Raw genomic sequence first — 13,194 nt, forward strand, 5'->3', positions numbered from 1 at the left:
ACTAATTCCGAATCTCTTCCCGTTTATAATAAGGATTTCCTAATCGGATAATTACTTTTCGAAATCTTTAAGTTACTTCTTTATAATTTCTTTAATAAAGGTTTAATAATTTTAACGAACTTTAGCGATTTAGTTAATAGGTCGATAATTAATTTAACTCTTAATTTCTTTAAATTAATTACAAGTAGATTTATCCTACTCAAATAAAGTATCAGTATAATAGGCGGTAATATAAATATTCATCCAATTATAAATTCGGGTATTAGTATTGTCGAAAATTTTTCTAATATTTATAGCGAACATTATACATATTATTAATTTAATCGTACGCTACTTTCCCGGCTACTATTAAGTCAGTAAAAGGGTTAATAATTATATCCTCCCTAATATCCTACTCAGTACAATATTTATTATCCTCTTCTTCCTCTTCTTCATTTTCTTCTCCCAAACTCCCTTCTTTATTATCTTCGTTAACGCCAGCAGCGGCTTCTTTTTAAAATTAAATAATAATAATAATCTCAATAATAATACCGTTCGTATTAATAGCCGTAGTAATAATAGTTATTATGATTATAATTACGGCCTTCTTAACCCAGATTCTTCTATTGAATTTAACGAACTCCTTCTTTACCGCTAGAAAGCGGTCCTTTACTTACTTAATAAGGAAGAAATCTTCCGGCTTCGGGGGTAAAACCTTCTAAATTATAAATCTTCCCTTAAATAATTAATTATTAAAATCCTAATTACTACTAGCAAATTTCTTAAGAGCTTTATACCAATTAGGCCAATCGGTAGAGGTATTAAAGATAACCGTAATAGCCTTATCGGTAGATTCTTTTAATAAGAATATAGTTAACATTATTAGTTTCATAGAGATATTGCTTGTAATCGATAATCGTAATATTAAATGTGAATACGTAAATTAGATTATTAAGTATTAGATATGATAGTGTAGAATTAATAAATTGAAGAGTGTGTGAGATTGATTCGCCTAGAAGGTATAGGGGGTGCTAGGGTAACCTAAATATGCCCAGAAATCAGGCAATATCAGGTGGCTGGAGCGCTAACCTCCATATGGTATGGCTAAAACCACCCTTGAATCTGACACCTCTATCATACAAGTTTACCTAATTCGGTCTTCGATTTTCATCTTGAACCACGGTCCACTCGGCCGGACGCCGACCTACAAACCGACTTCAACCTTCGGGGCTCTACCGGAGAACATGCTTTCTGACCTACAGAAATCGCGCTCGTGGGTTACCAAAAACATGTCTCCACCAACAGACACCGTTCACAGCTTATTCTCTCCCTCGAGATGGAAATCGCTCCAACAATGGCTACTCCGGAACAGAGGTGCCAGATGCGTAGATGGATGCCCATCCCGACAGTGTGTTCAGCTCGCTCGAGGAGGTGCAAATGTGAAGGGCCATTGTCGACAAAGCGCGAAGAGATTCCATGGTGTAGGGATATACCGTGCTTCAAAAAAGCAGAACGTGGAGATCAACACTTCCAACAACCGTTGATGCTCGGCTTTGCCTTCCGTTGGACCAGCCTGTCCGGATTCAGGCCAAATACCTAAGTGATGGTCTAGACACCAAGCCAGGGACGCGGGCATCGTCAGTTGGCCTCATCTTTTACCGTTGTCGATCCAACGTCGTGGGTAGCGTTGGTGCCGGACAAGGGATGAACTGTGGAGACTGTTGGTAAAAAGGCCCCCAATCTCAACTTCACCTTACCCAAGCCGGCTGTGCCGTACATCGCTCGACAGTTCCGATTCAGTTCCGATTCAAAGAAATTGAGGTTTGTTGGCAATGGGCTTATTCAGGGCGGCCAGCTGTCACGAATGTGATCAGGATCATGGCCTTCCTACAGGTACAGGTGAGAGAAAGAAAGGCAGACGTCATGCTCTTCGACATAACACCAACAATAACACATTCTTCCGCGAGTAAAGAATCTTAGCTCTGTTTCTGAAGCCAACAAGTCATCATATGTCCAAAACTTCACGCCTCACGCCTTTGTAAAGTCCCGGACACGCTGGCAAACACGAATATCCAACACGACGATAGCCGCAACCAGCATTTGGAGTCAAGAGAACAATGACAGCACAGAACAACTTGGCATAACGGTTCGATTTTTTGAGGTGTGAGCCGTGGTAGGCGAGCCAACATCAAACCTCAATACAAGGCCGTAAGCGCTAGGTTGGTATTCCGCAAAGAGAGATCCCATGATGTGAGATGGGCTGTTATGGATGAAGATTGAGGCGAGCTGACGCCATGTTCCTCTTTGCTTCATCGCCAACATCATCGATGAAGTCTTTGAGAGCGCCTCGTCTCATGGAGCTCGAAACGCATAAAAACAGCGAGCCCTCATCGACAATACTGACTTTGAGATTTCTCGTCACCCAACACAACATCAGCTTAACACATCACCGCGCACACACAACGCTCACACTCGGTGAACACCAGCACATTGACCCTTTTTGACTCCTGACCATAGCTACTACATTCTTTGCTTGGAGCCCCACAGACATTTGACACTTGTATCCCTTTGTTGAACACGCTTGCAGAAACCCTTCTCTCGCTCCCTGGATCTCTGCAGTTCTTCGAGGTAACGCTACTCTCCTTAGCTGCCTACATTCGATCTACGACAAGCGGTACCCGTATTCGGTATTCATACACTCGACAACATGGCTGCTCCAGATCAGACTAGAAATAAAATCCCTGAGCTACTCCCGAAACTCCGCCCTTCTGGTGTCACTGACGATCAACCCTGGTGTGTCGTCCCCGCCATGCCATATTGGCCCTCGGGCGCAAGTGGCCCGATCAAGTTGTTCTTGTACCCCAGCTGTCTTGACATTATTGAGCGAGGTCGCACACGCGAGTATGCGAGGAATGTGGAGAGTTACGCTGAACTCTACCAGGCGGGGCGCTATACCTCAGATGATCCGGAAAGGAGGGAGAATCTGTGCAGTGTTGGAAATAAGACTAGAACGATTGATGTCCCCCGCACTCTTTTGCCAGGACAGTTTCTTTATAACTGCACTATATTTTACGGCGCCCCTGCCCCGACACTGGCGGCCCACGAGTCATCTCGCCTCACATGGGAAGCCGTCAGAGCTGTCTACTACCACATACATTAAACGAAAATGTTCATCATGGTTCCGCTTTGCAGTTTGGACCACCCACTCGGGTGGTGCCCGCGGATCGTGTGGTGGCAGAGGGCCAAGTTGGCCCCCCTGGCCAGACGGTTAAAGTGGGAGTCTGTAAGTGTTCTCTCTTCCCTTTTTTCTCTTTACGTCGTCACGAAAACTGACTAAAAAAAATGTCTCCCACAGATACTGATGACCAGTTGGAGTTCATCAAAGGCTCGTGATTTGGAACATCATGGGACGGGGGGTTATCTTATGGGTAACTCTTGAGCCACGGGCCTCATAGTTCCATCATGTTCGCGATTATCCTTTTTCATATCGACATTTCCAAAGCAAAAAAAAAAAAAAAAAAAAAAAAAAAATTTATTAAAAGAAAAATTTAAAAAAAAAAAAAAAAACCCAAATATCCACCCGAGCCGAATTTCCAGTCGCATCACTTTACTGGCATTCTTCTTTGCTGAGCCGCTCGTAATTGCACCAGCACTTGTAGCCGACAGCCTTGTCACCGAGGACATATGTAGTTTTGCTGGACGCGCAGTATCTATAATCATAATTAAGCCAGCCGATACCAGGAACCTCTAGCCTGAAGTGCCTGCAGCCATACACTGGATTGTCTCCGCAGCCTGGTCACTAGGTAGGTTCACAAAAAGAAGCCCGTTGGTTAGATATAAGATCACATCTAGCCGGGCACCTTGGAAGATACCTTATGGACATTAAGGGGGGAGGGGGCTACTGACAAGTAGAAGTTGCAAACTCCTTGGTTGATCTTGATGCTCGAGACTTGGTAGGCGAGGGAGTCGTCTACCTTGACTATCAGAGAGGTTGTTGTTGTTGTCAGTCACATTTGCTACTACGCACGCCACTGCTGTATCCAGCCGGATCGGGGCAAGGTAAAGTGAACTTACTGCAGGCGCCTTGTTTGCTGGTAATGGTCTTGGTGTTTCCAGTGTAGTTGGTGAGAGTGTAGAGGCTGACGGAGAAAGTGGGATGCGGAGCGCTGTCGGTCATCGACATGGAACCCGAGGGGAGGGCCGTGGCGGCCTTGAAGGCGGTAAGGGCAGTGAGGACAGAGATGAGCTTCATGGTTCTCGTGTAGGTGAGTTTCTTACATCAATGTACGCGGCGATCGAAATCCACAGAGGTATGCAAGAACTATAGCACGACTGGCCGGGTACGATTTGATATGTAGAAGACCGTTGTTCGCAGGCAAAACCAGGTCTGTAAATAAGCGAGGTCGACAGCCAGGTCTTTACAAAGGTTTAAAAACAACTGACTATGGCCTTGCTTTGTCATCAATAACCCTTGGTTGGTACATTTGATTTGCTTCTTAATTTATGTTATTCCCTTTGCTTTGTTGGGGTCACTCAGCTTAACCGCTGCACATTGATCTTCCGACACGTGCCAAAGAACAGACAGTCGTCTCGCCCGGGTTGTCACTCATGCCGAGAGAATAGTTATCGCCGGAAGGCTCTGGGAAGGTTACGGTCAGCACCTTGTAGAGTGACTATGACGGGAAATGCTTTGCATATTTGTACTTCCTAACCGGTTTACATCCTGTGCTTTGCCTGAAGGATAGGTACAGGGGTAAAGGTAAGGTTAACCTGCGACAAGAGATCTCAGAGCTCGACAAGAAACGAGTTACAACATAATATTTCCAGATGTAAATACCCAGAACCCTTGGCTTTTCCATTCCCAGACTAACTCATCGATGATTCTGCTATATCGTAGCGCATATATATTGCTACATCTCTCCCTTAACCCTTCCCCAAGTATGTACCTCTATAATCATAACTGTACTAATGTGCTAGACGAAGGCGTGCTAGACGACTTTCCACAACGGCTCCGAGCTTGGGCATTCGTCCATATCGCGAAGATTTGATGTCCTTCACTCCCTCGGCCCACAACGTCTCGAATGGCTCCAAAAACTCCGCCATCAGTCGTTTGTGCCCCTCCGCATTGCGGATAAACTCGCCCAGGCCCTCTTCTACCTCATCAACTCTGTAGTCAGTCACAGACTCCTTGACATTGACCACGAAGCCGAAGATGTCAAGAAGGTCGCGAATTTCCACGAAGTGCTTCGTATAATAAAACGGGCCTTTGTCGAAATCACAACCGGGAGCTCGATTATCAAAGACTCCCCATGACTTAGTGAACCACATTGCCATCGGGATAACATGGTAATCTGGGAGGTCACAGACTACCTTGATCTGGTAGTCTTTAGCCTTCGTCAAAAGATGAAGGATGGCCAGTCGAATATTCTTCGAGGTATCCATCGCTTGACGACGACAGCGAAGAAGCAAGACATCATCCTCCCCGAGAGAAGTTTGCTCAAGAATGTAGAGCTTCCTCCGCAAGGTGGCCACCAGACGATTATCCTCATAAATTCCCGTTCTGTCATCGTCCTCCCCCTCCTCCTCCTCTTCTTCTTCTTCTTCTTCGTCCTCTTCTTCTCCTTCCTCCTCTTCCTCGTCGTCGTTGTCGTTGGGGTCGAGGCACAGATACCGTACAGCCTTCCTAGAAAGCCACCGCAGCCTCCCTCCCATCTTTTCGAAGAATTCATCATCCTCCGGAAAAAGTGTCAACTTGTATCCGCAGATACGCGCACGTACCTTCCTATACGCCGACTCGTACCGTCTCAGCGCATACTCGCGGGATTCGTAACAGACATGGGCCAAGGGCGGGGGTTGACAGGTGAAGAGCAGAGGAGCATAAACAAGCCCCACAGGCGGTCCGGATAGGGCGGGTATTCAGTAATCTCTCTCACGGACATGCGCCTGGATGTCTCGAATGTCTTTGCATCGGCATTTGCAGGATATGTTGGTTGCAAAGATCTCGTCCTCGGGGGTGAGGACCTCGTTCCATATCATGTCGCGGACTTCGCGTGGTAAGGACCAGAAGGTCACCTTATTAGTCTTCGTCGTCGTCCGTATCATCGTCATTGTCGCCGTTGGAGTCGGCGTCATCTTAGCCGGTGCCATCGTTCCCTGCAGCGGCTGACCAGGGTTAACTCCGGCAGGTGGTACGTCGACTGGTTGCTTCTGTTGGTCGCTTGAAGTTTTGGATGTGAGCTGATCGCTGTCGTCCTTGATGCCGGCCGTTTCGAGCGGTTGGTTGATATCTTCGATCGTCTTGACGGTCTGGTACTTCTAGCCTCTGTTCTCTTTGAGCCGACTCCGAGTCAGGGTGCTCAGGAGAGATACTAGCAAGCCAATCGATGGGAATTGAGGTAGAAGAATCGTGGGGTTGGAGGGGGAGAAATCAGGGTATGTGTGGGTGGGAGAATCGAATGAAGGCATTCGAAGAAAGACTGCCGAGATATGACAGAGTGTTGCTGCCGCCAGCATGTGTCGGATACAGCAATGGTAGTTGCCTAAAGAGAGAAAAAGAAGAAGAGGAAAGAGAAGAAGACGGGCAAGGACGTCGCTTCCCCAATTGCATCTGTCTCCCACATGATCCCACTGACCGAAAGACATTGATAGTTTTATTGGTCTGGCGAGAGAAAAAGAAGAGGCTGGGGTATAGATCCCCCGCTAAATGCCCAAAGGCGAACATTTTCGTGGGGAAAAAAGTAAATAACAAACATGCAGTTGTTCCAAACTGGAAGGAAGAATGCGGGGTGTGTCGTGAATGATGGGAAGCCGGCAAAAGGGCTAGCACAGCGGAATTTCCAACACTTTTTCTACAATTGAAAGGATAAAGAGCAAGGTACTTGTACAAAAAAAACCACGAAGGAATGAAAAGAGGTGCGAAAATGAAGATATAGGCAAAGAAGATGGAAAAGGAAAAGAAAACGGCCAAAAAAAAACATACAACACCAGGGATTCGCTGGTCGTCACCGACCCAACTACTAGTCTGGCCCTCACTAAGCTTGTGTATGGGAGTGAGAAGGATATCAATCGGGTCTTTTAATCACGTGGTAGGGTCAAAAAACTGAACAATCACCTCCCGTATCAAATCGTTCGTTACGGAGGCATTACGATGAGTGTGGAGGCAGCGCTAAAGAGATTAATATGTTACGAACTTAAGCGACACAAGGGTCGCCCAAGCCATCGGGACCCGACAGCCCCGCTCATGATTAGATAGTGTAACCCAAGACAAGGGTTGGACCAGGGGAGTACCCGAAGGGCGCTCACGGTGAACACGCGCTCACGGTGAACACGCGCTCACGGTGAGCAAGCGCTCACGGTGAGCAGAACACTATCGTGAGCAGACACCAACCAGGCAAATGGGAGACAAGGTGTCAGAAGTATAAAGGGACGACTGGAGAACTCAGATTGTCAGATAGTTCGACAATAGTCAATTGATCATTATCACCGAGACCAGTATAACGCTACCATACTTGTTGTGAACCCTTTGGCTTCACCGAACGTCTTCTGATAGTGTTAACCTTCAGCTATCCTACTTAGGCAGATCAGACTGCCGTTCGTCACACTTGTGCATACTTTAAATAGAGTTGGCATCAGATCCCAGAGCTGTGGTTGGCACGTCGAACGCCGCCAAGATGTAGGCGTTTTCCTATTCCGCAGCCCTGCCCCGTATGAGGTGCAATCTTAGTGTTTCAGAATGGTCAATTTTTCTCGTAATCTGCCCAATTGTATTATGTGACGAACGGCAGTCTGATCTGCCTAAATGGGATAGCTGAAGGTGAAGACTATCAGAAGACGTTCGGTGAAGCCAAAAGGTTCACAACAAGTAGGGTATCGTATACTTGTCTCAGTGATGATGATCTGTTGACTACTGCAGAACTATCTGACAATCTGAGTTCTCCAGGCGTCCCTTTATACCTTGGTGCCTTCTAGTTACATGCGTCTGGCTCATTGGTCGTAGCTTGGCTCATGAGCTCCTTCCTGGCTCATGAGCTTCAAGTTGGCTCATGAGCCTGTCTTGGCAGTTATGAGCCCTCCTTGCTCTGATCCTGGCTCTTACCCCTGGAAAGGTTTCATTGCCCAGCCTTCACGTGGCTGTTGTATTCCCGATGGTTCGGTGGGCCCATATCATCGCTTAAGTTCGTAACACTAACCCGGTGACAACTGGGCAGTCACGGGTTAATCCCGTGGCATCTGGACCGCACAGGCACCTGCAAAAGGAGAGTCAAGGGATGAAATAGTCTTGCTTCTTCATAATGGAATACGTCATCTTGACAACAGTAGAAGGTACCAGAATTTACAAAACTCCTATAAATTTGCCTATCCTCCCAGACCCTTCTGGTGGTACGCTAGAAAAAAGAAATAGAGAGAGAGGAATTGAAAGCGACATGGAATACATTATATGTCGTGCGAGAAACCAATAAACCAAACCAGTCCTGATACGCAGCTGGTGGATATCACCTGTCCCTGGACATTACATTTAGACGGTCGGTAATTCGGTGGCAGCCAGAGTACGTTCTGGCCGTTGCAAGTAATCCAAGAACCATCCTGTTCCAAGCCATAGCCATAGCTCTCTGGATTATCTAGTACAACTTGGCTTTCGGTAGTTTCTGTAACTATTTTAATACGTCCAACGTTGGTATGTAGGTAGCGATTGGTAGGGTCAAACGAGATATCGGTGATCATAGTACTAGTAGGAATCGTCTGGAGGCAGTTCCCCGACGCCGGATCCCAGATCTTGATCGTTTTGTCATACGAACCGGACGCAAGCCGCTGGCCATCAGGCGAGAATGCCACTGAGAGAACGGAGTAGCTATGGCCTTTTAGGGTCTGGAGGCAGCTCCCCGACGCCGGATCCCAGATCTTGATCGTGTACCCCGAACCGGACGCAAGTCGCTGGCCATCAGGCGAGAATGCCACTGAGCCAACGGAGCGGCTATGGCCTTCTAGGGTCTGGAGGCAGCTCCCCGACGCCGGATCCCAGATCTTGATCGTGTGGTCCGCCGAACCGGACGCAAGCCGCTGGCCATCAGGCGAGAATGCCACTGAGCCAACGGAGCGGCTATGGCCTTCTAGGGTCTGGAGGCAGCTCCCCGACGCCGGATCCCAGATCTTGATCGTGTCGTCCGCCGAACCGGACGCAAGCCGCTGGCCATCAGGCGAGAATGCCACTGAGCCAACGGAGTAGCTATGGCCTTTTAGGGTCTGGAGGCAGCTCCCCGACGCCGGATCCCAGATCTTGATCGTGTCGTCATACGAACCGGACGCAAGCCGCTGGCCATCAGGCGAGAATGCCACTGAGCCAACGTAGCCGCTATGGCCTTCTAGGGTCTGGAGGCAGCTCCCCGACGCCGGATCCCAGATCTTGATCGTGTGGTCCGCCGAACCGGACGCAAGCCGCTGGCCATCAGGCGAGAATGCCACTGAGCCAACGGAGCGGCTATGGCCTTCTAGGGTCTGGAGGCAGCTCCCCGACGCCGGATCCCAGATCTTGATCGTGTAGTCCTCCGAACCGGACGCAAGCCGCTGGCCATCAGGCGAGAAGGCCACGGAGTAAACGGAGTCGCTATAGCCTTCTAGGGTCTGGAGGCAGCTCCCCGACGCCGGATCCCAGATCTTGATCGTGTCGTCCGCCGAACCGGACGCAAGCCGCTGGCCATCAGGCGAGAATGCCACTGAGCCAACGTAGCCGCTATGGCCTTCTAGGGTCTGGAGGCAGCTCCCCGACGCCGGATCCCAGATCTTGATCGTGTGGTCCCCCGAACCGGACGCAAGCCGCTGGCCATCAGGCGAGAATGCCACTGAGAGAACGGGGTCTATATGGCCTTCTAGGGTCTGGAGGCATGCATTCCAATCCAATTCTACAGCCGGCTTAGTTCGAATCCATTCAGGTTCTTCTGCCCTGAAATTCTTCCTTATCATGCTACCGCTTGGAGCAAATACAAGCGCTGAGATGTATGCTTGAAGTGGAGCTTGCTCTATTATCCATCGATAAGATAGAGCAAACCGGTAAGCATCCCAAACAAGCTTTGATAACTGCGATTGATTATTACCTCCCTATATCTTTAGTTAGACTAAGTTCCTAGTGCGGAGTTGACTTGCACTTACTAGTAGGCCCTCGAGCTTTCTGATAGCAACAACGCCCGCAGGCATAGCTTGGAGTAGACTTAGAGCTTCGAGCCAGTAAAGGTACTTCGTCTCCAAAAATGTATGGACAACCTCCTCAGCCCGTAAAGGATCATGCCGTTTTGTGTCCGTGTCAGAAACCGAGTCACACAAGTGATCAACCCAGTAGACGCACGAATACCGCACCGTTGCTAGCGGGTCCGGATCCGGTACTTAGACCTTGTCGCTCGGAAATCCCGGTGCGCTTAAGCCGTATATGTCGCGTCGCAATACTGTAGACATAGCTTTAAGTGACCTCGAGAAGATGGTATAATTCACATCTTCTTTCCCAGAAGGAAAAATCCACTTGAATGTCTCCCGAGAAGCTTGGCTACCAGCTTTATCAGAAGCATTGCCCAATAGAAAGTCCTTGGCGGATTGGTGGACAAAATAAACAGTCTGGTCTCGAAGAGTCAAAAACGAGCCGCAAAGCCCTATAAGCTCTTCCAAGGACTGCGGATCATCTGAGATATCGTCTGACATCTCGACGAGAGTGGTCAGTTCTTGAAGGCTGATGGGTCGGCGAACGATAGAGGAAACGGCAAGAATTTGCCTGCATAGATCCGCATGATTGGACTGAATAATCTGAGCATGGCCAACCTTGCTTTCACGTGGAATAGTCAAGGTCGACATGAAGATGCCCTAGCGTTGATGCAAGACTGTGTTGAGGCTCGGCAGCGAGTCCTTGGGCCTGAGCATCCTGACACGCTGTCGTCCTTGGCTACTGTGTCGAAATGGAGTAGCTAGGCTCATCTTAATTCTTCTTACTATATAGTGCAATCTAAAGGCCTCTATTCAGTTACATATAAAACTACCGTAAAAGTATCTACTGGGGGACCATTATAACGAAGGTACCCGAACATGTAGGGTGATTACTCAAAGTACCTGGCCAGGACAGTGACTTGGTTTATGAATGATGGAAGGCAAGAAGCGAAGTAGCCAAGGTGAAGATGACGGTCAATTGAATCCTATGCTGTCTACCCGCCAACACATTACGGCCCTTCCGGGCCTTATCCTTTCCTCCTCTTCGGCTCACTGAATGAGGTACCTGGAGTGACCGCCTGCTGCCTGCAGTGTTTTTGGCCGAGTCATCCAAACCTCTGAAAAAACCACTCCCAGATATAATCTTCCATATCGGAACATTATCTATGAGAGTAGTTTTTGTACAGGTATCACAGGGCTAGCCTGTGATGTGGTTGCACTACACTGACTGCACATGTGCCATGCCAGACATCTTCCTCCTGCAACGAAAATTCTTGGCGCCAAGTGTTAGTACTAATGCTAGGTTGCCCGCAAAACTCCTAACACCACCAAAATCGCCGTTTTCACGGTCGATATCAACAACCGCAACGACGAAATGTCTACGCCCACGCCCTCTGGGGCCCCCAAACCACCGCCGCTGGTTATGATACCGGTTTACCCTTTGCCGGACACGATTTGCGTCCCGCCCCCGCCCTCTACGACGGCGCAGTCGGCCAAAAGAGCCCGAACTGCGGACGAGGAAGTCCGTCGCGCCCACACCACCGCCACTGCCACCACCACTGGACATATCTCGTCCTTCACAAAGACTGTCATCTCCGATGCTCTCGCGAAAGCTGAAGTCTACCGCACGTTCGCCGCTTTCCTTGACTCTGAACTCGCCCGCGTCTCCGTCGTCTCTCCAGCCCACGCCCGGGAGGCCGACCACCTCGCACGGGCCATCACCGCTGCCTTGCGGAAAACTTCTGCATCCTCACCACCAACCCTAGACACACCACGAACCCTAGACACGCCACGAACCCTGGACACACCCTCGCCCGTCCCAGCCGGCAAGGGAAAAAGACTTACGTTTGCGGAAATAGCCGCCAAAGACTCAAACTCCGCATCTGCCTCCCGCTCTACTTCTTGCTCTGCTCGCAAGGCTACTCCACCTTCTACATCGCCCCAGAGCGACGGTCGTGTCTTCCTACGACTTGATAAATACTCCCCCTTTGCTGACACGGATGCCTTTGTTATTCGCAAAGAAGTGCAGACGCTCCTCCGCCTCGCCCTCACCGATATCCCCGGATGCCACAAGGTTCCTACCGGATTCGCCCTTGTGCCCAAGAACGACGCAGTCCGTCAAGCCCTCCTCGCCCGAAAGGATGAGATTGGAGCCCGTTTTGGCTGTGTCCAGGTCGAAGTGCCCAAGAAATGGGTCACATACGCCGTCCAAGATGTGCCCATGACGATGCGTTTGGGTATCGTCCCCGTAGACACTATGACCGCCATCAAGGACGAAGTCCTCGTCCAAACTGGCCAGGAGCCCATCGCCCTCCGCTCCTCTCAGCACTACCGTCCCGGCGAGGCATGTGCAACCTGGCTTATCTCCTTCGACAGGCCTGTCTCTCCCTTTCGCCTCTTCGACGTTAGCAACGTTAGCCGCCTTATCCAAAAGAGGCGCCCGCTTGACCAGTGCACCAAATGCTTAGAATGGCACGGCCGCAAGGGGTGTGCCCGTGCTGCGCGATGCTCTCAATGTGGACGTGCTGCTCATGGCGAATGTGACCGCCACTCCCAATGCGCCAACTGCCGAGGCCCTTTCCAGTCCACCCACGACGATTGCCCTATGCGGCCAAAACGCCAGAGAGATACTGTCGTCCGCCCGACGCCACAGCAACGCAAGGACATTTGCCGCAACGGCGGTATTCTCTTCACCAAGAAATACGACCACCTCGCCCCTTCTGACAGCCAGGAAGATACTGCCATGTCTTCCAACGAGCTGCCCAGGCATAGTTCCGCCCCCTCCGGCCCCGAGAACTCTGACAGCTCTGACCAGACCCAGTCCTCAGCTGATGAGGATACGATAGTGGTCCGGCTAAGCTAGTTCACCGTGTAAGAAGTCGTGAGGAGGTTTTGCATGAGGATGAGAGCGAGAAAGAGAGCGGGAGAGAGAGTGGGGAGGAGTGATTTTACAGTTTCTTATGTCTTTTCCTTTGTTCTACAGGTTCCGCCATATACTGGCGGCTCGCTCACTGGGCGATTTGATTGGAGGTG

At 49.6% G+C, this 13,194-nt stretch overlaps 4 protein-coding genes across 4 annotated transcripts; 2 read left to right on the plus strand and 2 right to left on the minus strand.

Moving 5' to 3' along the window:
* Nucleotides 1-3,526: 3,526 nt before the first annotated feature.
* On the minus strand, nt 3,527-4,387 carry B0H65DRAFT_477633 (uncharacterized protein). The gene is made up of 3 exons (XM_062827435.1): nt 4,054-4,387; nt 3,886-3,958; nt 3,527-3,771 (listed from the first exon to the last, which is right to left on the minus strand). Exons 1-3 carry the CDS (start codon nt 4,229-4,231, stop codon nt 3,702-3,704), a joined length of 321 nt encoding a protein of 106 aa, XP_062677513.1. The 5' UTR covers nt 4,232-4,387; the 3' UTR covers nt 3,527-3,701.
* A 222-nt stretch (nt 4,388-4,609) lies between these two features.
* Nucleotides 4,610-5,793, minus strand: B0H65DRAFT_311871 (uncharacterized protein). Its single transcript, XM_062823313.1, has one exon. It carries the CDS (start codon nt 5,689-5,691, stop codon nt 4,945-4,947), a length of 747 nt encoding a protein of 248 aa, XP_062677514.1. The 5' UTR covers nt 5,692-5,793; the 3' UTR covers nt 4,610-4,944.
* Nucleotides 5,794-10,766: 4,973 nt separating this feature from the next.
* Nucleotides 10,767-11,014, plus strand: B0H65DRAFT_477643 (uncharacterized protein). The gene has a single exon (XM_062827436.1). It carries the CDS (start codon nt 10,771-10,773, stop codon nt 10,924-10,926), a length of 156 nt encoding a protein of 51 aa, XP_062677515.1. The 5' UTR covers nt 10,767-10,770; the 3' UTR covers nt 10,927-11,014.
* Nucleotides 11,015-11,536: 522 nt separating this feature from the next.
* On the plus strand, nt 11,537-12,355 carry B0H65DRAFT_412710 (uncharacterized protein; the record flags this gene model as incomplete). Its single annotated transcript, XM_062823848.1, has 1 exon — nt 11,537-12,355. A coding segment is annotated over one exon (819 nt), but the record flags the coding sequence as incomplete, so codon positions are not given.
* Nucleotides 12,356-13,194: the final 839 nt, after the last annotated feature.

Source organism: Neurospora tetraspora (genome assembly GCF_033439725.1).
Source record: "Neurospora tetraspora strain CBS 560.94 chromosome Unknown B0H65scaffold_8, whole genome shotgun sequence".
Lineage (NCBI taxonomy): Eukaryota > Fungi > Ascomycota > Sordariomycetes > Sordariales > Sordariaceae > Neurospora > Neurospora tetraspora.